At 38.7% G+C, this 26,591-nt stretch overlaps 2 protein-coding genes across 3 annotated transcripts; both read left to right on the top strand.

Annotated features, from left to right (window-relative positions):
• Positions 1–2,895: 2,895 nt before the first annotated feature.
• On the top strand, positions 2,896–11,769 carry LOC145582425 (DNA-(apurinic or apyrimidinic site) endonuclease, chloroplastic-like). 2 transcript variants are annotated; one of them, XM_081639421.1, is made up of 13 exons: positions 2,896–3,030; positions 3,136–3,277; positions 3,400–3,503; positions 3,736–3,815; positions 3,960–4,045; positions 4,089–4,185; positions 4,415–4,737; positions 6,554–6,661; positions 7,200–7,337; positions 7,450–7,497; positions 10,153–10,233; positions 10,740–10,899; positions 11,244–11,768. In XM_081639421.1, the coding sequence occupies exons 1-13, from the start codon at positions 2,996–2,998 to the stop codon at positions 11,363–11,365; spliced, it is 1,524 nt and encodes a 507-aa protein (XP_081495547.1). In that variant the 5' UTR covers positions 2,896–2,995; the 3' UTR covers positions 11,366–11,768. The 2 variants fall into 2 exon arrangements, with proteins under 2 accessions (XP_081495547.1, XP_081495548.1); XM_081639422.1 differs by having other exon boundaries at positions 2,912–2,942; positions 11,244–11,769.
• A 2,660-nt stretch (positions 11,770–14,429) lies between these two features.
• On the top strand, positions 14,430–26,554 carry LOC145582424 (uncharacterized). Its single transcript, XM_081639420.1, has 11 exons — positions 14,430–14,886; positions 15,457–15,544; positions 23,432–23,523; positions 23,604–23,722; positions 24,303–24,418; positions 24,493–24,623; positions 24,706–24,792; positions 25,617–25,677; positions 25,751–25,791; positions 25,866–25,986; positions 26,168–26,554. Exons 1-11 carry the CDS (start codon positions 14,507–14,509, stop codon positions 26,225–26,227), a joined length of 1,296 nt encoding a protein of 431 aa, XP_081495546.1. The 5' UTR covers positions 14,430–14,506; the 3' UTR covers positions 26,228–26,554.
• The last annotated feature ends 37 nt before the right edge of the window (positions 26,555–26,591 follow it).

The raw sequence follows: 26,591 nt of genomic DNA, 5'->3' as shown, positions 1-26,591 counted from the left end.
CATATATATTAACCCCGACCTTGAGGAAAACATCTCCTTTGTAGCAGCATCTCCAACAATGGTGGCACATGTGGAGGAAGAAGGTGAAATTTTAAGTTGTCTTGATCGTGATGTGAGAACGGGAATCGAAGGAAAAAACTGTTGTGATTACAAATTAACCCCTTGCCTTGATTTCATTGATGAAATGACCAATGTATCCCTTGATAGATGTACCAACTTTGTATATCACCTTGGACCTCAACCCCCACATTTTTTTCTTAGTCTAGTATTTGCGTGTTAGCGTGTTAGACAATTTAAAAGTGAAAGAGGAGTATAAGGGATCCCCACCCAAAGTGTTCCTAGTGAAACCCCACCTTTAAAGTTCGAAGGTACAAACTTCCCACTAACTAACGGTATTTCAACAGCAGTATAGCAACTAAAGAGTTACATTGTTAAAAGCTAAAAAAAAGTCCCAATCGCTTTCTCTCTCCTAGGTTCACCGCTTCCCACCGCTCAAGTCTCTGCTCGCTGGCAAACTGGGTTAGCTAGGCCTCGCCGCTTCCCGTTCGCCGGTGAGCCTTAACCCTCCTTTGTTTGGTTGCTGGGGTGTTCCTTCCGCCGGTAACCCCGATCTCTTCTAGGTGTTTCTTCTCCTTTTCTTTGTTTACTACTCCTTTAGTTTTACTTTCAGTTCTTGGTTTTTCTCCTTTTGTTGGGTTGTGTTGTTTATATGTTTTTGTTTAGTTTTTTGTTCTTGTTTTTTTTATTCCCTTGTTATATGTTCTTACTTTTCTTTTCTATTCATGGGTTAGTTTTTCTCCTTTTCTCTTTTAATGTCTTTGTTAGATTTTGTCTCTTTTTGTGATTTCTTTTCCTTGGGCTAGTTTGCCGTTTTTTAAGAGTTGCTGAAGTTCTTCTTTTGGTCTGTTTGGCAGGTTCTTGTTTCTTTTGACTTGCCGTAGTAGTCATTGAGGGTTTGTACTAGGTGAAGTTTCCTCCTCTTTACGTTGCTTGTTGTTTTTTTTGTCCTTTTTGGCTCTTAGTTTTTAGGAGGCTTAATATGGAGTTATTTCGAGCCTTTATTTCTTTTCATCTTCCAGATGATTTTAATGACGAAAGTATTTTCCAACTTCTTTCCTCTATGGATAATTCGGGTAATATTGTTGTTTGTTCATTGGAGTACAAGGAGCAAGAAAACTCCTTGTTTAAGGTTGGCAAGTTTAAACTTGCTTTTTCTAAGTATGAGTTGGCTAGTAAATTGTTGTGTTCTGTGGAAGCTTTTTCTTCGTTTCGATCTTTGGCATTTGCTTTGCATCTCAATCTTGCAGCTTATGCTTTGAAGCTTCTTGATTATTCTGCTGTTGTTAAGCTTTGTTCTTTCATGTTACAGTTTGATTCTTGTCATATTAAGGCTCTTTATAGGAGAGCCTCTGCGTTTCAAGAATTGGGCAAGCTTCATTCCGCTAAAAAGGATTTGGTTAAGGCCTTTAAAGGTGATCCTAAGAATGTAGAGGTGATAACAAATTAAAGTTACACTGTGTAGAGGGTTTGTTACAAGATGTGTCTTTGGTCGATCAGACACATAAAGGTAAGATGGTCCAGTCTGTTACCTAGGCTGAGTTGACTTCTCAAGATCTTGATGATGGTCAGGTCAAAATGGATTGTTGTATTGCGGATGTGGCTGCTCTGACTGTTGAGTTTCAATGTAATGGGTTAAACTCAGCTGTTGTTTTGGAGCCGGTATTATTGCCTAGTTTGTCTGGTGGTGATAAGGAATGTGATCTCCCACCACCAACTTCAGAGAGTGTTGATATTGAATGTGATTTCCAATCAGATTCAGTTAGTAATGACAAGAGTTGTACGTCTGTACCACCTTTTCGTCAGGAAGGAAGTCCCTTGTATGCATAAGTTTGTTTCTCGAAATGGTTCGAGTTCATCCCTTCGGCTTTCTTCCTCAAATTTGCAGCAGATTAAGCAAGGCAACGTCATTCATTTCTACCATTCTAAGTCCATGTCGTTGATGTCTATTCGGGTTCGTCCGAGTAAAACTTCTATCCAGACAGAGGTCCCCCAAGATGTAACTTCTAGGAAAGCAGAGACCTCTATTTCTACTTCAGTTAAGTTTCCAGATGGATTGGAGCAATAGGCGGTGTCCACTTCAGAGTTCCTGCCTGCTTCCATTTGGCAATCCATGCATGATCCAGGTTTGCAATCGTATCCGAAGAAGGTTATCCCCTCTATTACGAAAGAGGTCTCCCACTATGTGAAGTCCAGTGTAGCGATATCCTCTACCTTTACTTCACTATAGGTATCCTGTGATGATGAGGAGCGGCAGACGGTGCCCATAATAGAGTCTCAGCCAGTTTCCATTTTGCAGCAATCCTTAGGTGCTCCTGTGGCGCACAAAAGTTCGGAGTGCATAACTACCCTTTGTGATGTTGATAGTCACATGGGAGGGATTATTTCACAGGAGTGTGTGGGACAAGTTTGTGATTCTGGTTTTCAGTTCACCATTTTGCGTTCCGGTGTTAAGTCTTCGACTCAACCTTTTCGCTGTCACAAGTCTATGTTTCATCCTCGGTTTAGGAAATTGTGTTCTTTGGTGGCTCGACCTAATTCAACACCAGGTTGCAAGGAGGTTTGTGTGGGTGCAAAGTGTGATCGTGGGCCTAGTGTGGACTTCAAGTACTCCAACTTGGCTCGAATAAAGTTTGCTCGCAAGTGTCTCTTTGGTGTTGGTGCGTAGTGTAGTTTGTTGGTAGTCTTTGTTTTATATTTTTCTTTATTAGTACTCTTTGCCAAAAAAAAAAAAAAAAAAAAGAAACTGTATTTCCTTAATGTGGCGGTAAAGAAAAGCCTTCTAGTTTCAAGTTTGTAAGCTATTTTAAACAAAAAAAAAAAAAAAAAAAAATTGTAATTCCGTCTCTCCACACAGTCCACAGTCACACTGACGAATAACGGCAGTTAAGTGTTAATTGCGCGCCATTCTCATTTTCTCTTCAATGTGTCCAGCATTATGCTACTAGGGTTTCGAAATTTCATCAATTTTAGGTCACCCCCTTTTCTAATTTCACCGTTTATTTATCAATTAATGTATCAAATTGAAACCTCAGCAATAAATTCTATTCCCAATTTCTAAAAATTCAACACTTGCAGTTGTGTAGGGTTCCAGAAGAATCTCAAAATTCGTCAAGGGTTGTTTGCTATTCAAGTACGAGCAATGGGTTCTGGTAAAAACGAGAAATCGGCAAAATTATCAGTTGATGCTAGTCCAAATTCTCAGAAAAATGTCTCAAATGTTGGTTTTTTCTATAATTTAAAAGTTGGGGTTTTTCTTTTTTTTTTTTTTTTTTTTTTTTTTTTTGGGATTTTAATTATTGGTTGATGGGTTGATTAATGTTTTGTTGTGCACTTGTGCAGGAAAATGTTGTTGTTGGAAGCAAATTAGCTGAAATTTTGAGCTTAAAAAATGACCCAGGAAAGCTGGAGAATATGACAGTTCAAGAACTTAGAACTGCATTAAGGTGATTTCTTGTTGAATACAATATGTTTTTGTGAACCCTTAAACAAAAATGTGGTAACTTTATGTTTTAGGTTGGTTGTACTTTTTCTCGCATTAATAGTTGTGTTGATAGTGTTATTTGAACTAGTTATGTGACAACTAAATCTAGACGGAGAAAGTATTATTTAGGCGCTTTGTTGAATTTGTATTGTATGTTAATGGGTGGTTTACTGGTGTGTTGTGTGTCCGGCTAGAAATGTTGGAGCATCCAGCAAAGGTCGCAAACAAGAGCTCATTTCGGCTTTGAAAACTATTTTGGAAGAAGGCATTGATGGTATGAACTTTAAGCTGTTTGGTTTTTATTCCCTTGTTATATTAATTAGTGCATTGTGATTGATGATGAATTTGGTTCATTTTGTTGCTTTAGTATGGCATCTCTATGTGATTTTAAGATCATAAATGTAATACTTGGACACAGGTAAAAATTCTTTGCTAAGTGAGGATCAGTCTTTAGAGGAGAATGCATCATATCAAATTAGCTCACCAAAACATAAACAGAGTAATCAATCAATCAATCAATCAATCAAAGCCTTAATCCCAGAGTAATACAAATGAAAAAAATGTTGTTGATGAGACTTTGGAGGTTGATATCGCCATCAAGACTGTAAAGCAAATTACATCAGTAGAGACTAGTGATGTCTCTGGTATGTCATCCTATTTATTATTGCGTCTGTCAGATGTATTGTTTCCCTTTAAATTGATATTGTTTCTGCTTTTACCCACCCTTGTCCCTTAGAATATGCACACTTGCACCTGTACACTCGTGAGAACCAGCATTTAGCCACTTGAAAGTTGTATGGTTGCATGACGCCTTGAGTGCAGTTAGGCTACATAGTTATAATTTGGAATTTCAAAAGGGCTTAATTACTGCAGGAAAAAAGCGTACTACAAAAAGAAAAGTGGCTGCAGGTTCTGCTAGTGTTCATGTGGAAGTTTCTCAAGAGGTTAATGAATCTTCTTATGAGAAGGAACCATGGACAAGGTTTTCCCACAAAAAGCCTCAGAAAGGTTGGGTTGCTTATAATCCAAAGACCATGAGGCCACCTCCTCTTACACGTGATACTAATGTTGTTAAGCTGTTGTCTTGGAATGTAAATGGTTTGAGGGCATTACTCAAGTTGGAGGGATTCTCTGCACTTGAGCTTGCACATAGAGAAGATTTTGATGTTTTATGCTTGCAGGAGACCAAATTACAGGCAAGTTTTATTCTTTTAATTCTTGTCATGCTCTTTGTAATTCTAATTTCACTAAGACAAATTAGCGCGAAGGCAAGTCTCTAAATTACCAGTTCCTGTTGAAGTTCGACTTTTGGTTAGCTACGGATATCCTATAGTCGTTATTGGGAAGCTTAATTGACTTTTAGAGTTACAATTTAATCATTGAAGAAGGCATAAGCTGTGGTTTTTATTAGTTTTCGATCTATTTGCAGTGATTTTCCTATTGATTGGCCTCCACTATCTCTCCCCTTTCCCATTATTATCACTGCTAGGCCTCCAATGAGGCGTATGACCACCCTAGGCTGGTAAAAGAGTTGGGACTGGAGGTTCCAGATGTACATAATCACAGTTAGGGAGTGATTTTCTTTCTTTCAGTACCTTGATTATTGGCTATAAGGGTGTAAATTAGGATAGTGAGACGTTTGAATTTGCTTACTATAATGCAGAGATGTGCTGTGCATCTGTATTGATGTTACTGGCTCAAATTCGTCCATGGCTTAATATTTATTTTTATGTCCAGTGTAACTCAAACATTTCATTTCACCTGCATAAATGTTTTCAGTAGGGATACCTTGATTGTGGGCATGATACTTGGTCTTTTGGAATTTGGAATCCCACCTCATTCCACCTGCATATATGTTTCCAATAGGGATACTTTGATCGTGGGTATGATACTTGGTCCTTTGGAATTTGGTACTATCTAATTTAGGCAATAAAATTTGGACATATATTAGCACTTGATTTTGTCAAGTGTTAACCATGTCCAAGTAACACAATACGTTTTAATGGTTGAATTTAATTCAATGGCAATTAATATAATGTCATTGATTTGTGTATATTAGTAATAAAACATGGTAAAAAAAAAAAAAAAAAAATAGTGTATGAATAGTGCATAAAGTCAAAATTGTGCATGCATTGTGAACGGTGTATGAAAAAGTGTGCCTAGGCGCTGAGGCACAAGGCGTTAGGGGTCATGTGCCTTTTGTGGTCTAGGCGAAGCACCCCCTGTGGCGCACAACTGTGTTTTTTCAGAAATTTTTTGTTTATCATGTGCGCCGCGCACCTTAGGCGCAGGGAACTCTGAAACACCTTGTTGTGCCTTGAGCTTTTTTATACATTGATTAACAAGGGAAGTACCCACTCATACTATCGTCACACCACACCACACCACCCCCCTCCCCTGGTCCCAAAAGTTCAATTAGTATGGACTTTTTTTTTTCCTGGATATATAGGAAACTGTGAGTGGGCATAAGAAAAGAGTGTACTTTGTTTAAAGTAAGAAAGATGGAGTAAAAGATGGGTGTGCATAAGTAAAAGGTAATTTATATAGGAGTAAGAAGGTAATTTAAATAAAGAAAGACCAAACGCTAGTCCAGCTAATTTTTCATTTTTGTTAGAAAAGCTAGTTTTTTGGCCATTCAAAATCCTTTTTTTTTTTTTTTTTTTTTTTTTTTTTTTGCCACTTTATGTAGCCATCCAGTAAAAAAAGCCACCTAACAGCCAATTACCTAAAACCTCCAAAGTATCCATGTTATTTGCATATGATTGGTAAACCTTGTAAGATCATTAGGGAAAATTCTTTCATGGAAACCTTCACGAGTTTACTGTAGAGTATTCTTTCTGAAACTTGAAATTTTTTATTTGGTATGCTGTGTCCATCACTGTGATAGACAATCTGAGCCATTTCATAATGTTGTGGCTTCTGTGACATACTTTGAAGAGCTATTAGCTATTTAGCTTTGACATGTTTTGATTTCGATGTATAAATATCTGAATTATCTAACATCTTGACCAGGAGAAAGATGTTGAAACAGTCAGAGATCTTTTGGAAGGCTATGAAAACAGTTTTTGGACGTGCAGTATTGCTAAAGCTGGATACTCTGGTACAGCAATTGTTTCACGGGTATGGCCCTAGTTAAAGTGATATATAATACGTGTCCTAATTAGAGATAATTTTTTTGCGGCTTCTGTTGTAAATGATCTATACCAAACTTGTGCAAAAGCGTATATATCATAAATCTCTTTCATAATCTAGTATTCACAATCCCAATTGCTTTTGAGGTTTTGAACATAATTCTCATTTTGCCTGTTGATTTCTATGTCATCTCTCTGAAGAATTAGTTGAAGGTAAATTTCAGGTGCTAATGTTAAATTTGGAACATCAAGTAATAGCTAATTTAGTTATTTTTTCTATTTTATTTTATCTATTTTTAAAAATTTATTTCATTTATTTTTTTCTTTTTCTTTTTCTTTTTGTGTGTCATATGTGAGACCCCCTTTCACACTTCATACTCTTATACATTAAAGAAGGTTTAGACATCAAACGTTTGATGTTTCTTCATAATAATGAATGTGTAAAGACAAAGAAGGAAGAATGTGGCTGTGATTAACCTGTTTTTAACAAGTTATTGTTCTTCATGTTTTTAATATTTGTTTTCCAGGTTAAACCTTTGTCAGTCAAATATGGCCTTGGAATAGCAGACCATGATACTGAGGGGCGTGTGGTAACAGCAGAGTTTGACTCATATTATCTATTGTGTGTATATGTTCCCAATTCTGGTGATGGTCTCAAGAGATTGGTAATTGATTTCATCTCATATCTTTGTACCATAACCTTTGTTTTGTACTTAGTTGTTTGTATAATTCTAAGAAATTCCAATTCTCGCTGTTGACGAATGCTTTTGATATTAGTCGTACAGGATTACAGAATGGGACCTGTCGCTCAGCCAGTATGTGAAAGTAAGGATGATTTTTGTAGCATTTTGAATAACGTTGTGCCTATTTCATATTTTTTTTTCCCACCATCTATTGGCTGCAAATCTGCATCATTGTTTATGTGCTTTAGCTGCAACTATTTTGCACTTCTGGTTTTGCCTCCCCAAAACTATACAGTTTTTTTTTTTGGGTGCTGACTTGCTGTTTTTTTGGTGGTGATCTTTGTATTACTGCTATCAGTTTGGTCACAACATTAAAGCCATATAATAATAATCTTAATTGTTTACTGTTTTCTGGTTGTATTCCCTGAAATTTCCCTTACTGTTTTCTGATTGTATTCAGTGGCGGATCTAGCCTTGGTCCTGCTAGGTCACGTGACCTAGCAGGAAAAAAAAAAAATTTTTTTTTTTTTTTTTAAAAAAAATGGCACCTATTGGAAAATAAGATATAAGCATTATTTTTGGTTATAAGTTAGCAACACAATCTTGTAGCTTAGTGGTTGGAGGGATTGGGACAAAGCCCAATTAGCAAGGCCCTAGCCACACAAGTCTTGAGTTCGAGCCCTATTACTTGTAATTTTTGTATTCCTTTTATCTTTTTGTTTTTTTGTTTTTTTTTTTTTTTTTTTTTTTTTTTGGAATTCCTTTTATCTTTTTGTGAGCCCTATTACTTGTAATTTTTGTATTCCTTTTATCTTTTTGTTTTTTTGTTTTTGTTTTTTTTTTTTTTTTTTTTGGAATTCCTTTTATCTTTTTGTTTTTTTGTTTTTTTTTTTCCTTCCTATGTTATGGTTATGTGATTTATTGATTTTCATGTGATTATTTCAATTTTTTCCTTCTTTTTTCATTTAATTCATTGTAGTAGCATTAGCTAGAAATAGAATATTTTTTTTTTTGGTTTTCCTTTTGAAATGATAATGAACTTATGATATTTGATTATCATGTGATTAATTTGATTATCCTTCAATGTTGTTATGTTTTGTGTTGTTGAGACATTACATTAAGTGGTTTTTCTAATTTGTGTTGTATATATTATGTTTGTATAATTAAATTGGGTATTGTGACTTAATTAATTGGCTATAATATTCTAAAACCACTTGGGTAGAATAGATAAGTTGCAAAAAGATTGAATTAATCTATTTTTGACAATATTGGATTTTGTAATTAAATTGAAATTGTGACTTAATTTTCATAAAAACATATGATATAACAAGTTTCTTTAGTCCCAAGCATCCTCCTCCACAAACTCATCGTCTATCACAAAATTCATCCACCTCCGATATGCGGTCGATGAGTGATGATCGATATAGGTGACAGTGACCCAGCACCTTAAAAATCCTGGATCCGCCACTGATTGTATTCCCTGAGTTTTTGCGTACTGTTTTCTGATTGCATTCCCTGATTTCTTGTACTCCTTTCTAATTTTATTTCTTGAATTCTATCTTAGTATTTTCAAATTATATTCCCACTTTGTATTAAACAAATAATGTTATTTCCTGTTTGCTTGTTTGGAAACAATCTCTCTTATAGTCTTATAAAGTTAGATACATAGACTTACACAAACTCTACTTCAAAAGGATTCTTACCTTTTTTTTTTTTGTTTGTTTTTTCCGGTTGTTGTTGCCCCTTGTTGGGTTTGGGTTTTGTGTTAACCTCTTTATCCAATATCTAGTGCATTTAACATTCTCATTGTTTTATGTCTCACTATGAGACAAACTGTGCAAATTAAATTAATGGTCAATAGGATTAATGTTTCTTCCTGGGATATGTTGTGTTGTTGATCCTTGAATCTTTGGTCTTGCATTAACTTTTTGACCAATACATGAAACATTCTTAATTTTTATCATGTTAGGAGGACAAGCTTTAGTAGATTAATTAAATAAATTCCTTGTTTTTAATACCACCCACTGATACTAAATTGATTACTATGTTGTGTAGCAGTGATTCATCACATAATCTGACCTGTGAGTTTTCTTTGTGACAGTAATGTTTGTATAAACTTGATGGTTCAAGTACATAAGAATGCTTGTTCTTGTTATCTTATGTTACATGCACTGTGTTTATAGTTTAGTATTGCCATCGTTTAGCTTTTATTCTACTCCGTATATTAATCTAATATTTTTTTGAATTTGATGAAATTTCAATGACTGACAAACGTGCATATTGCTGCTTTTAAGATTTAATATGCTTGCTTGTAACTTGTAAGTTTACAAAGCTGTTATGTTGCACTATGTCTGATTGAAATAGAATGTGGGTGGTTCATGGTGTTTCAGTCTTGCTATTATACTCAATAACTGTGAATGCTCTGACACTGCTTCTGTCTATTTGTTCAAATTATCTTATTGTTGATTGATTACACGTCTAATATCATCATTTACCTTACGGGAGTTTCTAAGGGTATTTCATAAAGCAAAGCAGATAATGTAGGGTGTAGAACCCAACAGAGGAAAAATTATTTACTTGAGTATATCAATTGGTTGGTAATTGTTTTTGGTGTGGTTAAGATGTACTTGCTAGTAAGTGGCACTTGTTCTGCTTTTTTTCCACTCCATAGTAATTGTTGTCAGTGCTTACCTTTTGGTTCTGCGTTGTTATATGGTAAAAGTAACTCTAAGTAGTGTATACATAATTATCAAATAGATCCTTCACAGTGCTCTATCTTTGTAACATTATGATGCAGGAACTAGAAAAGTCGAAGCCTGTAATTTTGACTGGTGATCTGAACTGTGCACATCAAGAGATTGACATTTATAACCCTGCTGTAAGTTGTGGCAATCTTGATGACCTTTATCTCTGTATGAAATTACTTACAAATTTTTGTGATATTTGCCTCCCTTGATTTGGCAAATTATTGTAAATGGATTCAGAATTCTTTAATTTTTCATACAACCTGGAGTGGCTGCTGGTTTTTGGAAACATTTTACTTGACCACTCACAATATGATAGATTTCTAAGCAACACTTTTATAAAGTTATGGCCTTATGTGAATTTTAATTTAACTTCTCAGTTCTAATGAGAATTTAAGGAATATGCAAAAGATATACGCTCAAGTATTTCTTCAGCTTACATGCTTCCTCATTGTGTGATGTTCCTGATTTCACCTATGCTGAGTTTCTAAAGGAACTTTTTTGCGAAGCTGTGTCTGATAGAAATTAGGTGGATTCCTGTCCATTTATGTGGTAATGATGATAGTCTACGCTTAAACACCATTGTTTGAAAGGTATATTGCTGTGTATTGACTCACTTAATTGGTACCCAAATCCTCAGGGAAACAAGAGGAGTGCTGGATTTACAATTGAAGAAAGGGAATCATTTGAGAAGAACTTCCTGTCCCAGGGATTTGTGGATACTTTCAGAAACCAGCATCCCAATGTTGTGGGATATACTTATTGGGGCTACAGGCATGGTGGACGTAAAACTAACAGAGGTATTATTCTGTTGACTCATGCATTTTGCAAATTAGATTAAAGATGGTCTTCACATAGCCGATTGGCTTGAATGACGTAGACTCACTGCTTTTATATGATTATATCTGCATTATATTCCCTTACCCCATGGTTATTGAGCCTTCTGCCCTTCTGTGCAAAGCATCTCCTTCAGTCGGATCTGGATGGTGTTCCCTCTTGCCTATATTCAGCTTCCTTGAATAATGCTGTAGACAATCACTCTCTCTTAAGCAGGACTTCTTATTTGTTTTCTTCTGCTGCTAACTGGCTTTGATGTGGAGAGACATTCAGATTCCTTAATTCAAAATTTTCTTGCACTATGCAGGATGGCGGCTTGACTACTTTCTAGTCTCAGGATCAATAGCTGACAGGGTTCATGACTCCTATATTCTCCCAGATGTCAATGGTAGTGACCACTGTCCCATTGGCCTCGTAATCAAGTTCTAGCCTACACCCATATGGCCATATATAACTCATCAACTGGGATCCATGTTGAGGCTCATGAAGCAATACACTTCTTGATGGTGCAATTTTGACGTCAGTGCTGCAATTCTTGCCTGCTCCTGTTCAAACATTATGAACCAGAGGACCAATCAATTGTTCTTCAGCTTTGACGAACTGCATTGAGCATTCACTATTATTGGTACGTGAGGAAGTCGGCTGTATTCTGGAAAAGGGTCATCACAAAGTTTACACGGGGTTGGTTCAATTTTGCAATCAGAGCCTTTTTCATCCTTGTAAGCTTGTCCTTGCAGTGTGCCCTAGTTGACTCTTGTTCACTTGTGACGTTATAACGTAAATGTAAATAAAGTATTTACACATGTTTATTACCTTCTTTTTATTGTTTATTATGCATAGCTAGCTGATGTTCTTGGTCAAATACTCAAATGCTCGCATAAAAGTTGATAGATAAAGATTAACCATGGTAGTTCCATAGTGATCCCTCAGTGGCTTTAATGATTGCGTATTAAAAAGAAACCCTTTTGACTGTTGAAGAAAGGAGAGGGCTTAGCTCCTTAGCATCCTTTTGATTGAACTTCTTTGCCCAATAGTTAGTTTGTGGACTAGAAATATAATTCCTTTGATGGTGCATTGATAAGTCGTGCAACTCGTGCCTGAGTACCTATAGTTGACAAAATTTCCAGTCAATCAAGCATTTAAGTGTTTTCACATGAGCCTTTTACTCTTTTAATGCGAATTATATAAAGTATATTTGTATTTAGTCCTAACATTTTTCGCACTTATCAATTTCTCCCCAACCAAAAACTAAAAAAGTGACTTTACCCAAAGAGGCAGACAAACTAAAGAAGACGTAGAGAGTATACTTTTGTATCTCTATAGATTTTCTTCCAAATTAAGTCCACAAGTCAACCAAGTACGGAGAAGCATATTTGACCGCATACATCCCTAAACCCGTACTTGAAATACTTTTCCACCGTATTATACCAAACTAAGTTTGGTCTAATGGAAAAGATCATACCTTCCAACTTTGAGGTCGGGGATTCAATCCCACTAAAGACACTTCAGGGTGAGGATCCCATATCCTTTCCCCTTACTATATTAAAGTGACTAACTTGCAAATACTTGGAAAAAAAACCGTAAAGGTTGAGGTCAATTCAAGCCTTTCAAAGTTCGTCTCCTTACCTTTTAAAAATATACGTAATATTGATAGCATGCTATTTTGTATGATTATAGAGTGGTTTTTAACAATGAATGTGTGAGGAATCGATGCCTCATTTCGTCATTCACTCTATTTTTATGCATTTTTGTGTATTATGTGCTTCACGGGGTTGTTATTGTTTTTGATGACATTTTAGGTCCAATGAATGCACTACGAAGCATCCCGGGAAGTATGCAAGGAATTTTGAACAATGAGGAAATGGAGTGAAGCAACTTCGAAGAAGAAAGCAAGATCGAAGAAAGGAAGACAAATCAAGGCCAAGAAGACCCTGCACGGCCGTGCTAACTCCTGCACGTCCGTGCAGGGGTGTCCCAGACTTAGGGGCGCCACTGTCCAGGTCTGCACGGCCGTGCAACTCCCTGCACGCCCTTGCAGGGTGCCCTAATCCAAAACAGTAGGGTCTGTTTCAGCATTTGAAGACATGCACGACCGTGCAGAATATGGCACGCCCGTGCCAAAGAGGCTGCACGCCCGTGTCACTATTGGCACGCCCGTGCAGGATGCAGGGCACCAAAACAGTAGCTACTGCTTCTACTGTCTGACTGTGCACGACCGTGCACAAGTGTTGCACGCCCGTGCTGCCTATGGTGCACAGCAGTGCTCATCCTTGCATGCCCGTGCCAAGCTGCAGTCGAACCCGATTCTTGTTTTCTCCGTCTTTTTTATTTGGGGGTCTTATAAATACCTCCCTTGAACTCATTTGTACAGACTTTTCTTCCCTCTTAACTCCCTTAGGCTTATTCTCTTAATTAGTTCATAGTTTTCCTCTCCCTTAGTTTAGTTTCTCAAAACTCAATCATTTGTAAGAATTATTGGAGGTTTGTTTCATCAATTTCAACAATTTCTCAACTTTGAAGCTTATTAAGTAATCTCTCTCCTCTATCTCTTGCTCTCGATTTTCAGTTTTTAAATTGCTTTGAGTTGATAGTTTCTCCCTTAATCTTGTTTATTTGCTCTTGCATGTTTAATCCATTCTTATTCTATCTCTCTCCTAACTTATTTGAATTCATGGAAACCCTAGATTTAATTGTTAGAGTAAATTCCACCATTTTTAGTGAGTAGTCTCTTAGTTAGGGGTTGGGTGAAAACCCAACCAAGCTATGGTTGATTGACTTTGATTTATTCATGCTCTACCTTGGATTGATAGTTGTTTGTGCTTGAATTGATTATTGCATGTGTATTTTGATGGCCACTTTATGCTCATGTGTTCATCCCTCTTCTCATATCGAAAGATGGGGTTTTGGAGTGAGTCCTCTCTTGTGCAATTAGATTATGCTACCTTCATGACTATGGATGTTTGGTTTCATTGTGTAGGATGCTTTAGTGTGGTAATTAGGTGAGAAATCCCAATTATTTAGACAAACTCGAGTTAGAAACCCACTTCCTATCCTTGATGCTTAACCCTTGTTATTTTGGTGCTTAATGTAGGAAATACTTATGTTGTAACTTTGAAAGAAGACAATGTTAAGTTCCTATTCTATCTTCCATGTGTGCTCATGATTTATCCTTGTTATTGATTCTTTGGTTTGGTTGGTGTTGAATCCCGTCTCCCCTAACGTTCCTTTTTATAGTAGTTAACTAATCAAAACCCAATTTGTGACCGAATTAGCTTACAACCGTTTCATATTCTTAGTGTTCTTGACCCATTCCCCGTGGATACGATCCTTTATTTACCCTAAACTTGTCTTAGGTTGGTTTAGGTAGAAATATTGCTTGGTTTTAGAAGTGATTGTCCAACGACCGATTATTCCCCTACCAAATATATATATACACACCGTATTATACTCGTATTTAAATTTTATAGAAAATTGACCAACTGTGATGCGTGAAATAGAGAAAGGAGGCAAACAAAGAAAGAGTAGTGTAAACGTTAAGTTAGTCAGAGTCATAGTCTGTGAGAGAAAATCATGACTTCCCGGCGACGAGCTCCGTCGGCGAATGGCCCTAAAACTCCGGCGAGACAAACCCTACCTGATTCTCCGCCGCCGCAACAACAACCACCGTCAACTTCGCCGGAAGAACTCAAAATCACAGTTTCATATTCAAAATGGCTTAAAGTTCTTTCTCTCTCCTCCCTGTTGTTGCTCCCTTACGCTTATCTTCTCTTGATTCACTTCAAAATTGATGCCCAAATCAAGCGATCCATTCTCATCAATGCCGCCCTCAGTTTCGCCGGATTTCTCTTCACTCTCAGATTGATTCCTGTTGCGTCTCGTTATGTGATTCGTCGTAATTTGTTTGGGTTTGATATTAACAAGAAGGGAACTCCTCAAGGGAAAATTAAAGTGTTAGTATTTTTTTTTTCTCTTGAATTATGTTAAATTTGTTGGAATTTTGATGGGTTTTTTGTGAATTGAAATTGTTTGATTGCTTGATTTTATTGTTGGGTTTAGATTGTTTAGTGTTTCGATGCTGGTGGGTTGCTTGAATTTTTAGTGCTAGTGTTGGAAATTTGATGAATTTTTTGTGAATTTTCTCTTTTTTTTGTTTCTTAATTTTTGTGGTTTGTGAGATTGTTGCTATGTAAGCTGTGATGTTAAACTTTGATGGAATTTAGGGTTATTGTGAATTGTGGAATAGATCACTTTTGTTAATTTGCCTTTTACGAGTTTGCGGTTCGTTGGAGGATTACCGAACTAAGTATCACTGATAAGGAGTGTAAATGTTGATGTTGGTTGAACTGGTGCAAATTGGATTTGAAAAGTGATGAAGAAATTCAGTTGTTATGACGAGTTGATGACTTAATGGCTAAATATGAGGAGCTAATTTACACCCATTATGAATTACTTCTGAATAATGTATGCTTATTCTTCTCTTCCTTTACCCTATGTAATCATGTGGGCATGCTAATTTGCAGACCTGAGTCATTGGGTATAGTTGTCGGGATTGTCTTTTTGGTCGTGGCGATATTGTTTCAACATTTCAACTTCACTTCCGACTCCGTTGTAAGTCCACGAATTGTTTTCTGTTTCATCTGTTCCGTGACTGCATTTTTTAAGTGTTATTTTTAGTCTTTCTAATCAATATTTTCTCTGTTGTATCTTTCTTATTCAGTCAATTTGCTCTCAGATAATATGGATGGTTTAAAAAGCAAAATTCCTTGGTACTAGATGTCTTATAATTTATAACTTATTGTAGCTTTGGTGGTTTGAAATTGTAGAGGGTGAGGAAGGTCAAGAATAGGTTATTAGATTTAGAAGTCTTGCAGAGTGTGAAATAGCAGTACAGATTAATAGGTACTACCGTATTAGGGATAAGGAAGTTAGTTTATCTGCTGAAGAACCCTATGTGATTACAAAGTACTCCCTCCGTCCTTTTATTACATGCCTGTATTTCTTTTTGGGTGACCAAAATTAAGTGCCTGTTTCTATTTATAGGTTGTACTTTTTTACAATATTATTCTCTTTTTGATGATTTGTCACCCTTTTTCTTTTTCTTTTTTGTACTTTAACAACAATTCCCAATATTTTTTCTTTCCTAATTCCCAAACACTTTTTCTTTCTCTCTATCTCTCTCTAACCCCACATGCATATTTATACTCCCAATTATTAGTTTTAAGGAATCTTTAACTTTCTTAATTCCCGTACAAAATGAGAAATAGGCATGTAATAAAGAGACGGAGGGAGTAATAGTTTTGTGGAAATGATTCCGTAAATTTTGTTGATGTTGATGGAAAACATTAGTGGTTATTGGCTACAGTGACATGTTGGTGAGTCTTATGAGAGTAATATTTTTGTTAAGCATTAAACACCTCTTTTCATGTTGAAATGCTTTCATGGACTTCCATCCTGAACTGAGATAAGCAAATAATGACTGCCATTTTTTATGACTGATTCTGGAGATGAAGTATTTTCTTGAAATTATTTTGCAAACTTCCCCTTATGTAAATCCGTTTCCTTCTTCAACCTTTTTGTAGTGAAAAAAATCCCACAGTGTGTAATGGCTTGAAGAACAATTTTTGATGTACTTAACAATACTGATGATAAGTTGCTTTTATGAATCCAAATAACTGTCTTTTTCCCAATGTGTGTGTTATGCTTTGTGATTTGTGAGTGTTACTGGAAGTCAACTTTTTGTAGAATCTTGCATCCTTGTACTTTTTTTCAAATCAAAAAAATGGATATTAGTGGTGCTATCTGAAGAATTTTTGAGCTGTTGGTAACACAACTTCTTTGAAAGAACTTGGAATTTTTCTCTTTCTGAATCTTTGCTTATGTGGTGCAAAGAAACTCAAGGCTAGATCTTGAAAACTGTTTTCATTGTTATAGACTAGCTAATTTGGTTGTAATAAAAGCACAAATTAACACTCTCGAGAATAGAGAAGGACTGCTTCTTCATTAACAGGGCAATTGAAGGATACAAGAAGCAACTTTAGGCTGCCAATCTCCAAGCAACTTTAGGTTGCTACTCTCCGAGTGTTTCCTCACAAATTTCTGAATACCTTACCTTCATGCCAATCATACTACTTATACTAGGATGGTCAAGGTGACCTTAAGGTTTAACATGTGATATTTAACTAATTTGGAAAAACATAAATAAGACACAAAGAAACTAGCTTACTTGCTTTCCTTCCCTCAATCTTAATTAATTTTGTCTCCATCTCCATTAGAATTATCTTGAGGTCGTGGATTGTTCTCTGCTGCTACCCTTCCTTGCCCACGTTGACCCTTCCTTCTTCGTGTATAGACTTTCATAGGCTATTCCATCACATTACCCGCCGGCTCGAGATTCACCTTGTCCTCAAGGTGGAAAGCTGGAAACCTCTTAGCAATGGCTGCCCCAAGTTGCTTCAAATGGTGGCAGTCCTCTCTACTTGATTAGCACTTCAACATTTGACTTACCCCCAATTGACTAGTCATGGACCTCCAATAACTCTTCCGGCTCCGCCTCTAACTCCATCTCTGCTGATAATTGTTCTGGAATCGAAGGGTTGATCCAGGCTTCCCCCACGGCTTTCTTCAATTGGGAAACATGAAACACGGGATGAATTTTACTTGTTGGAGGTAACTCCAACTTGTATGCGACCTTCCCAACTCTCTCAAGCACCATAAAAGGACCGTAATAGCGGGCTGCCAACTTCTCAAAGAGCCTTTTTGCTAGGGAACGCTGTCGATACGGTTGCAATTTCAAATAGACCGCCTCCTCGATTTCAAAATGCTCATCCCTTCGCTTACGATTTGCATTCTTTTTCATAATCTGTTGAGCCTTGCTGATGTTGGCCTTCAATTCATTTAGGACCCAATCCCTCTCTTGCAGCCACCCCTCCAAACTGTCCAGACCGTTCCCCAACCTCCATAGTTTCGGTGGTTCTCGACCATACACCACCTTAAATGGTGACATCTTGGTGGTGGTGTGGGGAGAGGTGTTGTACGAGTACTCAGCCCACGATAACCACTTGGCCCATTGTTTTGGCTGAGGCGAAACACCGTAAGTACACTTCGAGGCTTTTGTTCACTACCTCTGGCCGTCGGTTTGAGGATCATAGGAGGTACTCCACCGCAAGTGAGTTCCTTGAAGACGGAACATCTCCTTCCAAAATAGGCTCATGAAGACCCGATCTCTGTCTGTCACAATGCTAGCTTGGAACCCGTGATGCTTCACCCCCTCACGCACAAAGCAATCAGCAACCTTGAGTGCGTTGTAAGGGTGTTTCAGCCTAACGAAGTGGGCATGCTTAGACAACCTATCCACCACCACGAGGACGGAATCGACCCCTTTGGATAATGGTAATCCTTCGACGTAATCCATTGAAATGTCCTCCCAAATCGCCTCCGAAACCGGCAAGGGTTGTAGCAGCCCCGTCGGGCTTTGCTGCGACTCCTTACTCTGTTGACATATCGTACACTTACGAACATAATCACCAACCTGCTTTCGCATTCCCGGCTAGAACTAGTCGGTCGCTAGCCGGAGGTACGTTTTGACCTCGCCGTCATGTCCTCCGGTTGGAGAATCATGATGTTCGAGAAAAAGGGTGAGAATGATGGTGGAGTTACTGGGTATTGCGTTTCGTCCCTTGCACAGAACCATTTCCCCCTCCAGGGTGAAACCCAAGCTGTTCATCTCCCTTCTTAAGGCTCGCTTTGATTTGGCCAACCAAGGATCCCTTTGGATCTCTTGCTCCAATTTTTGCCAATTGATCTGGTAGCAAATTAGAGCCTTCCACTGGGCTGTGGGCTGCCCTTTGCGAGACAAAGCATCCGCCACTTTGTTGGACGGCCCAGGTTTATATTAGACTTCGAAATTGAACCCAATAAGCTTCCTAACCCATTTTTGGTAATCCCCTCCCACCTCAGTTCGCTGCGTAATGTACGATAGGCTCTGCTGGTTCGTACGAATCACGAAACGCCTTCCAAGCAAATAATGTTTTCATGGAACCACGGCTAGACACATAGCCATCAACTCTTTCTCGTAGGTGGATTTATCTCGAGCCCTAACACCTAAGAGCTTGCTATAGAAGGCAATGGGTCTATTCTCTTGCATTAACACGACCCTCAAACCAAAACCCGAAGCATCAGTCTCCACAATGAACTCTTTTTGAAAGTCCGGCATGGCCAAAATTCGCTAGCGGTGGTCATAGCCGTTTTTTGCTTTTGGAAAGCCATTATTGCTTCGTCGGTCCAAGCAAAACAATCCTTCTTGAGTTAGGTCGTTAGTGGGCCTGCAATGTGGGCATACTTGGACACGAACTTGTGATAGTAGCTCGTGAGTCCGAGGAATCCTCTCAATTCCCTCAAATTTTGTGGAATGGCCCACTCTAAAATGGCACGAACTTTCTCTTGATCCATGGCAACTCCATGTTGTGATATGACATGGCCCAAATAAGCAATTTTGGGCCTGCCAAACTCACATTTCTTCATGTTGGCATATAGTTGATTTTCCAGTTATACTCCAATACTTGTTGCAAGTGAATCAAGTGTTCTTGCTCATCCTTAATATAAATAAGGATATCATCGAAAAAGACTAAGACAAATCGCCTCAAGAAAGGCCGAAAAATGTCATTCATCAACGATTGGAATGTCGCCGACACGTTGGTTAACCCGAAAGGCATAACCAAGAACTCGTAATGACCTTCATGCGTCCTAAACGCGGTCTTGTGAGTATCTCCTTTCTTGACTCGGATTTGATGGTACCCGGATTTAAGGTCGAGTTTAGAAAAAACCCGAGCTCCATGCAACTCATCCAATAACTCATCGATAACCGGTATTGGATATTTATCTGGTACGGTTTCCTTGTTCAAAGCCAGGTAGTCTACACAAAAACGCCATGATCCGTCCTTTTTCTTCACTAAAAGAACCGGGCTCGAGAATGGACTCGTTGAAGGTTGGATGATGTCGACTTCTAACATTTCTCCAATCAACCTCTCGATCTCATTTTTTATGAATTTGAGGATACCGGTATGGTCAGACGCTAACCGGGTTGCTGCCATCCCAAAGTGTTATGGCGTGCTCACGACCCCGACTTGGTGGTAGCCCAGTGGGCATCTCAAACACCTTGTGATATTGTTCCATCAGCTCACTTAGAAATGGCGGAACTTGGGCCTCTTCTTCTGGCCCAATTCTTCCTGATGTAACCTATTAATCTCAACCCAAACCCCATTTCTCTCCTTACACAAACATGGCCTTTAATGAAATCTGTGTCTTCTCTAAGGTTGGGTCGCCGATCAACGTCACCGGAGCTCCGGCGAGGGAAAATTTCATGACATGAGTGCGCCAATTTGTGGCTACGGTGCCCAGCTTTTCGAGCCACTGTACCCCCAAAATCAGATTGGCTCCCCCTAGGCTCAGCGGTAAGAAGCTTTCCACCACCGTCAAGCCTCCATCGAGCTCCACCTTTACCCCTTCGCACTCCCCTTTTCCTCTAACCGTGTCGCCATTCCCCAGTGCTACTTCGAACTCGCCGTCTCCCTTCATCGTAAGCCCGAGCTCATCCACTAGTGAGGTGGAGATAAAGTTGTGGGTCGCACCAGGGTCGACCATCACCACCACCTTCCTTCCCCTCTTAATTTCATGGTCTTAGGGTTAGAGAGCCTGACCACGGAACATAAAGAAACTTCAATGGCGGCTCCGTCGGGGTCGGTTTTGTCGCCTCCGTGTTCTCCGGAATCGTGAACTTCGTCACTCCCTCCGTCGTCGACTACCACCAGTACGTTGAGTTCCTTGCGTTTACACCGGTGACCGACGCTCCACCTTTCGTCGCAACGAAAGCACAACCCTTTCGCTCACCGGTCTTGGTACTCCGATTCAGTTAGCCGCCGTGTTCCTCCCGTATTCTCACTGGTGGAATAGTTGTTAAATCGGCCCAAATTGACGGACCCTTGTGATTCCGGGGCCTTGGGCCAAGCCTTACTTGGGCCCGACACACTTGGGACTCCAAAGGTCTGGACCAGACTACCCTTGTTCACGAGCTGACTAATTTGGGCGGGGCTCGTGCTTGAAGCTCCAATACTAAGCCCTCCCTTCCATCCTCCAGTGGCCTTCTGCTCCCTTATTGCACTCTGTTCTTCTCCTCTATACGCCCTGCCATCTCCATGGCTTTCTCCAAATTCGAAGGATTAAGCAACCTTAATTCCGTTTTAACAGCCCCCTTCAAGTCGTTTATGAATTGGCCGAGCATGAGGCTCTCCAGCACATCTTCCAGCGGGCTACCATCTCAATGAACCGCCGGCGATACTCCGCCACCATACCCTCGTAACTCACGGCGAGCCCCTGTTCATGTAGTGTCCCTCAATGTGAGGGACGGAACTCATTCAGAGCGCGTTGTTTGAGGTCCGGCCACCCATAAAATGGCCGGCGTTTTTGTTCCCATTGGAACCACTTCAAGGCGGCGCCATCCATCGCGACCACCGACGCCTCCATCTTCTCTCTCCTGGTCAGGTGGTAGAATTCGAAAAACATTTCAGCACTTGCGGTCCAATTATCGGGATCGGTCCCTTCAAAAATTGGCATTTCCAATTTTCGATGTTTCCAGTGACTATCGCCTCCTCCGCCGCCGCCGTCGCCTCTCCAGCTACCTCCGCGCCACCCACCTTGGTCATGTGGATGCCACTCTTGTTCTTCGAACGGTCTATCTCCGGTTGGTGAACGAATTGGCTCCATCTCCTGCCGCGGGCTGTTTTCTCCCACCAACGGAATGGGCTGTGGGATAGGTTGAGGTTGAGCTTGCTTCGCCTTCTCCAATTCTTCTTGCAATTTGGTGATTTTTCCACGGTCAATTGCGGCTTGGGTATCTACGGTGACTCGGAAACGATCGATGGCGGTCCTTTAGCTTGTTAACAGTGGCTGCGACAGCCTCCTCTGTTTTCTTCCGCTCTTCCTCGATTTTCTTTCGCTCCTCTTCCATGGCTGCCCTCACAGCTGCCATTACCACCCGGGTGAGATTGTCGTCTGGTGACTACAGCTTCTCTTCGATAGCCGACATCTGAGTTTTCAGGCCAGTGAGTGTCTCTTCCATGGTGTTCAGTCTCTGCAGAGTATTCACCTCCATTTTTTTTTTTTTTTAATAAATTCAGGGTGGTGGTTTCCGGCGCCGGCAGTCACAGGACCACCGCTCCGATACCAAGTTTGTTATAGACTAGCTAATTTATTTGTAATAAAAGCACAAATTAACACTCTCAAGAATAGAGAAGGACTGCTTCTTCATTAACAGGGCAATTGAAGGATACAAGAAGCAACTTTAGGCTGCCAATCTCCAAGCAACTTTAGGTTGCTACTCTCCGAGTGTTTCCTCACAAATTTCTGAATACCTTACCTTCATGCCAATCATACTACTTATACTAGGATGGTCAAGGTGACCTTAAGGTTTAACATGTGATATTTAAGTAATTTGGAAAAACATAAATAAGACACAAAGAAACTAGCTTGCTTTCTTTCCTTCCCTCAATCTTAATTAATTTTGTCTCCATCTCCATTAGAATTATCCCGAGGTCGTGGATTGTTCTCTGCTGCTGCCCTTCCTTGCCCACGTTGACCCTTCCTTCTTCGTGTATAGACTTTCATAGGCGATTCTATCACATTCACCAAGGCCATGCAGTCGATGCAGATAACTTAAAATACCTATACACCCATAGGGCATATAGTTCAACCACAAAAGACTGAAATCTATGGACAACATAGACCTATGATCACATTGGTAGGTAAGGGTTTCAAGTGGACATGAAGTTGTAGAATAATTTTGCAACTTCTGCTTGCTTCCCTTTTTAACACCATTCTTCTTTCATGACTGGCATCTTGAAAGATTTCATCAACCTGTATCTGTTTGGCTGACTCATGAAGTAGAACTTTCTTGAAAGTTGCTTTTTACAGGAATTATGCACTTTTATTAAATTCATGTGAAGTTCCTTGATTTGTTTGGTTATCGATTGCCAACATTGGAGTAACTATATATGAGAATCTCTACTTACCTAGAGTGTATGTAAGTAACCAACATATGAATTATGCAGTTTCACTTTTTTCATGCCAAAAGGATTATTATTAAAATGCTTGGGTATTGATCTTGAGAGAAAGCAATTTTGTAAACTGATATTGGTGTTAGGGAAAGAATATTGGCTTAGAATAGACATTAAGGCATTTAGAGTGGGAAGGAAGAGGGACTAATATCTATATGGAAAAGACTTAAAAACTGTTTGCCAGCTTCCTTCTCTCTCTTAGTTGTATGTTTGGTGCTGTGATGCTCCAGATTGAGATTTGAGAACAAGAATATATCTTTTATTAAAAGTGGATCTTTCATATATTTAGGCAGTTTAAATTAGTCAGTACTTGCTGATTCCTTACTTCTCCTGAGTTATTTTTTTGGAGGCAGATTATCATAGTTCTCATAAATTATTATTTTTGTAGTGGCTAGTTGAGTATAACGCAGCTTTGGCATCCATTTGTTTCATGATTTTGCTTGGATTTGTTGATGATGTTCTTGACGTTCCATGGAGAGTGTAAGTATCATATTTCTAAAAGCCCCTTCAACTATTTTGTTTTGGGAGAAAATTCTGATTGAATTATTTTTCATGTGCAGGAAACTGGTCTTGCCTTTTATTGCTGCTCTTCCTCTACTAATGGCTTATGCTGGCCATACCACCGTTGTAATCCCAAAGCCTCTCATTCCATATGTTGGGCTGGAGGTGTTGGATCTAGGTAAAATGCTTGGATGAATCCTTTCTGTCATGTATATTGTTTCATTGATCACATCAATGCTGCTGTGTGACGGTGTAGGATTTTTGACAAATCTTTGGTGTGTAACCCAAGGGATAGCATGAAATATGTTTCATATTGACTGCATGGAATATTGCTCATCATATGGTTGATTATGGATTGCTACTTCAAACGTTTCTTATTGTTTAATAACTTTATAGTGAGGGATTGTTTTGCCTGTTAATGCTCAGAGTCTGCAGCATGCGTAGATTTTACTTGAGGTGGCCCGTGGCCGTCTCTTTTTAGGATATGATTTTCTGTATGATTTTACGTATAACATTGTGTTCCTCAATTTATAAGTTTCATTTGTGCAAAGAGTGGTTTCATCACTTTCCCTTGTTCAGTATACTACAGCTGATCATATTTCTGCAGAATAACTTTAGCATGTTTTTTAAAAGTAAATGGAAGGAAAGTGCTCTTGGCAACAGATGAATCATTTGATGTTGAGCATATCTTGCTTTGTCATTGTGGGGGATTGTGACATCCTTCTCTTATTTACATTGTGGCCTTCCTATATGTGCAGGATGGATATATAAGCTATACATGGTCCTTCTTACAGTGTTTTGCACTAATTCTATCAATATTCATGCTGGTATAAACGGTCTTGAAGTTGGCCAGACTGTTGTCATTGCTTCTGCTGTAAGCCTATGCACTTTTGAATTCGCTGCATCCAAAGATTTTATACAGTCTGATCATTTGAGTTTTTGTTACAGATTCTGATCCATAATGTTATGCAAATTGGGGCAGCCACGGACAATTCCGAGAATCAGCAGGCTCATGCATTCTCTATATATCTTGTTCAGCCTTTGCTCGCTACTTCTTTGGCCTTACTTTCTTACAATTGGTAAATTTTTTGTTGACTGAATGACTGATGCTATGTTTCAGTTGTACTCCTTGAATATCTTTTTAAGAATTACATCTTCTAGGTATCCATCTTCAGTGTTTGTCGGGGATACATATACATACTTTGCAGGAATGACAATGGCCGTTGTTGGCATTCTGGGTCACTACAGGTATTTCTTGCTTTTTTTTTTTTTTTTTTTAGAGAAACTACAGGTATTTCTTGCTTTTGTTAAAATGTGGCGTCCTCTCATTTGTTTCCTTTTTTTTTTTAACGCTGTTGCCTGTTGGTACTTTTAGATTCATAGTCTAAACAGTACCTACACATCTTAGAAGTTGCTTTCAAGTTTGGTCATGCATGTATCCATGCCGTAGTTCACACTTTTAGGTAGTACAAAAGGCAGTGTCCAGTGTGTCTTGATTTGCTTGCATTAAGATTTTGTGTAATATTGACTGGCGTAACACGTATTTCATACTTCCTCCGTTCCAGATTAGTTGCCACGTTTCTTTTGTCTTTTGTCATGTTTGTCAATGCATAGATTTAACCGTAAATATTTTCAACAAGTAATAATTATAAGAAATTGATATTTTGAATATACACATGGAGAGGGGTCTAACAGGATTCCACGTGACTATGTCTTTTCATATCTAAAAATCATAAAAGCTAGTCAAAGTAGAGTTTGTGAATACTGTCAAAAATCAAAACGTGTCAACTAAGGCTCAGCATTTCATAGCTTCCAGCAAGCCTCTTATGTTTGCTTTATCTATTATATCAAAACAATCTATTAATTCATGAAAAGTTATATATGTATGCATATTAAATTCCTTTTGCAACTTTGCATATGCAGATGTGTTACCACCATCTATCATCATACATCTTCAAAATAAATGTCATATCATCTTTAGAAAAGAGTCGTATTATGATAGTTTGAAAAGAAAAAAAATAATAATAATATTTCCTGTATGCTGACCGTTTCTGATTTCCTCTATTTTACAGTGAAACACTAATTATTTTCTTTATTCCTCAAGTTGTGAATTTCATCTTGTCACTTCCCCAGGTTAGATTTTCCTTTCTTCTCTTCCACTCATCTACTCTAGAGCATTTCTAATGTGTGCTGTGACTTCTTCCAGCTTGCGAAAATTATTCCTTGTCCCCGGCATCGTCTCCCAAGGTAATTTTATTCTATTTTCTTGACCATCGGTTCTCAGTCCTCCAACCTCACCTGACAATATTTTTGGATGGCAGTTTTGACCCTCAAACAGGACTGTTAACGGGGACATGGGATGGTACTTTAGTGAACTTTTCATTGAAATTTTGTGGAAGCATGTCTGAACAATCGCTCTGCATTTTTCTCCTTATTCTCCAGGTGAGCCTCCTAGCTTCTCTGCAACCTCACCCCCCACTCCCTCTCCCCAGCATACACACATAATTGAAAAGCTTAGCAATGCATCTGGATGTTGTCCGGAAATTCATACTATAAAGATATTCCAAGTAAAATGTGCATTTTTGTCCACCAATGCCAGAGTATGATCTGTTCTTTTCTACAGGCAATTGCTTGTGGTTTTTGTTTCTTGCTGCGGTGGCTGCTTGCTGGCTGGTACAAATAAGATCTCAACTAGAAAAAGAAAATCGATATGAGATCATTATCAGCAGGTTTTATTACACAAATAGGTGGTTCACTTGTGTAACTCACACTTGGAGAAACCTGACGGGAGAATTTTGGTAAAAACAGTAGAGTGAAGGCCGACAGCTGATAGTCATAGAAATTCATGCAGCATTCACACTGCATTGCTACAAAACTACATTAAGTTCAAATTCTATATATTTCATTATCTCAAGTAGAGATCTTGCGAAGCGTATATTTCCATTTTTTACCCAGGGAAAACTGTTTAAAATGACATGTTGAGAATCTCAATTATATTTACTTAAATCAATAGTTTTGCAGCAGCAGTTGGATTCTTTTCTTTTACC

The sequence above is a fragment of the Chenopodium album genome, chromosome 15, assembly GCF_948465745.1.
Source record: "Chenopodium album chromosome 15, dcCheAlbu1.1, whole genome shotgun sequence".
Taxonomy (NCBI): Eukaryota; Viridiplantae; Streptophyta; class Magnoliopsida; order Caryophyllales; family Amaranthaceae; genus Chenopodium; species Chenopodium album.
Note: the sequence above shows the minus strand (reverse complement) of the source record. Positions and strands in the feature narration are given on the sequence as shown.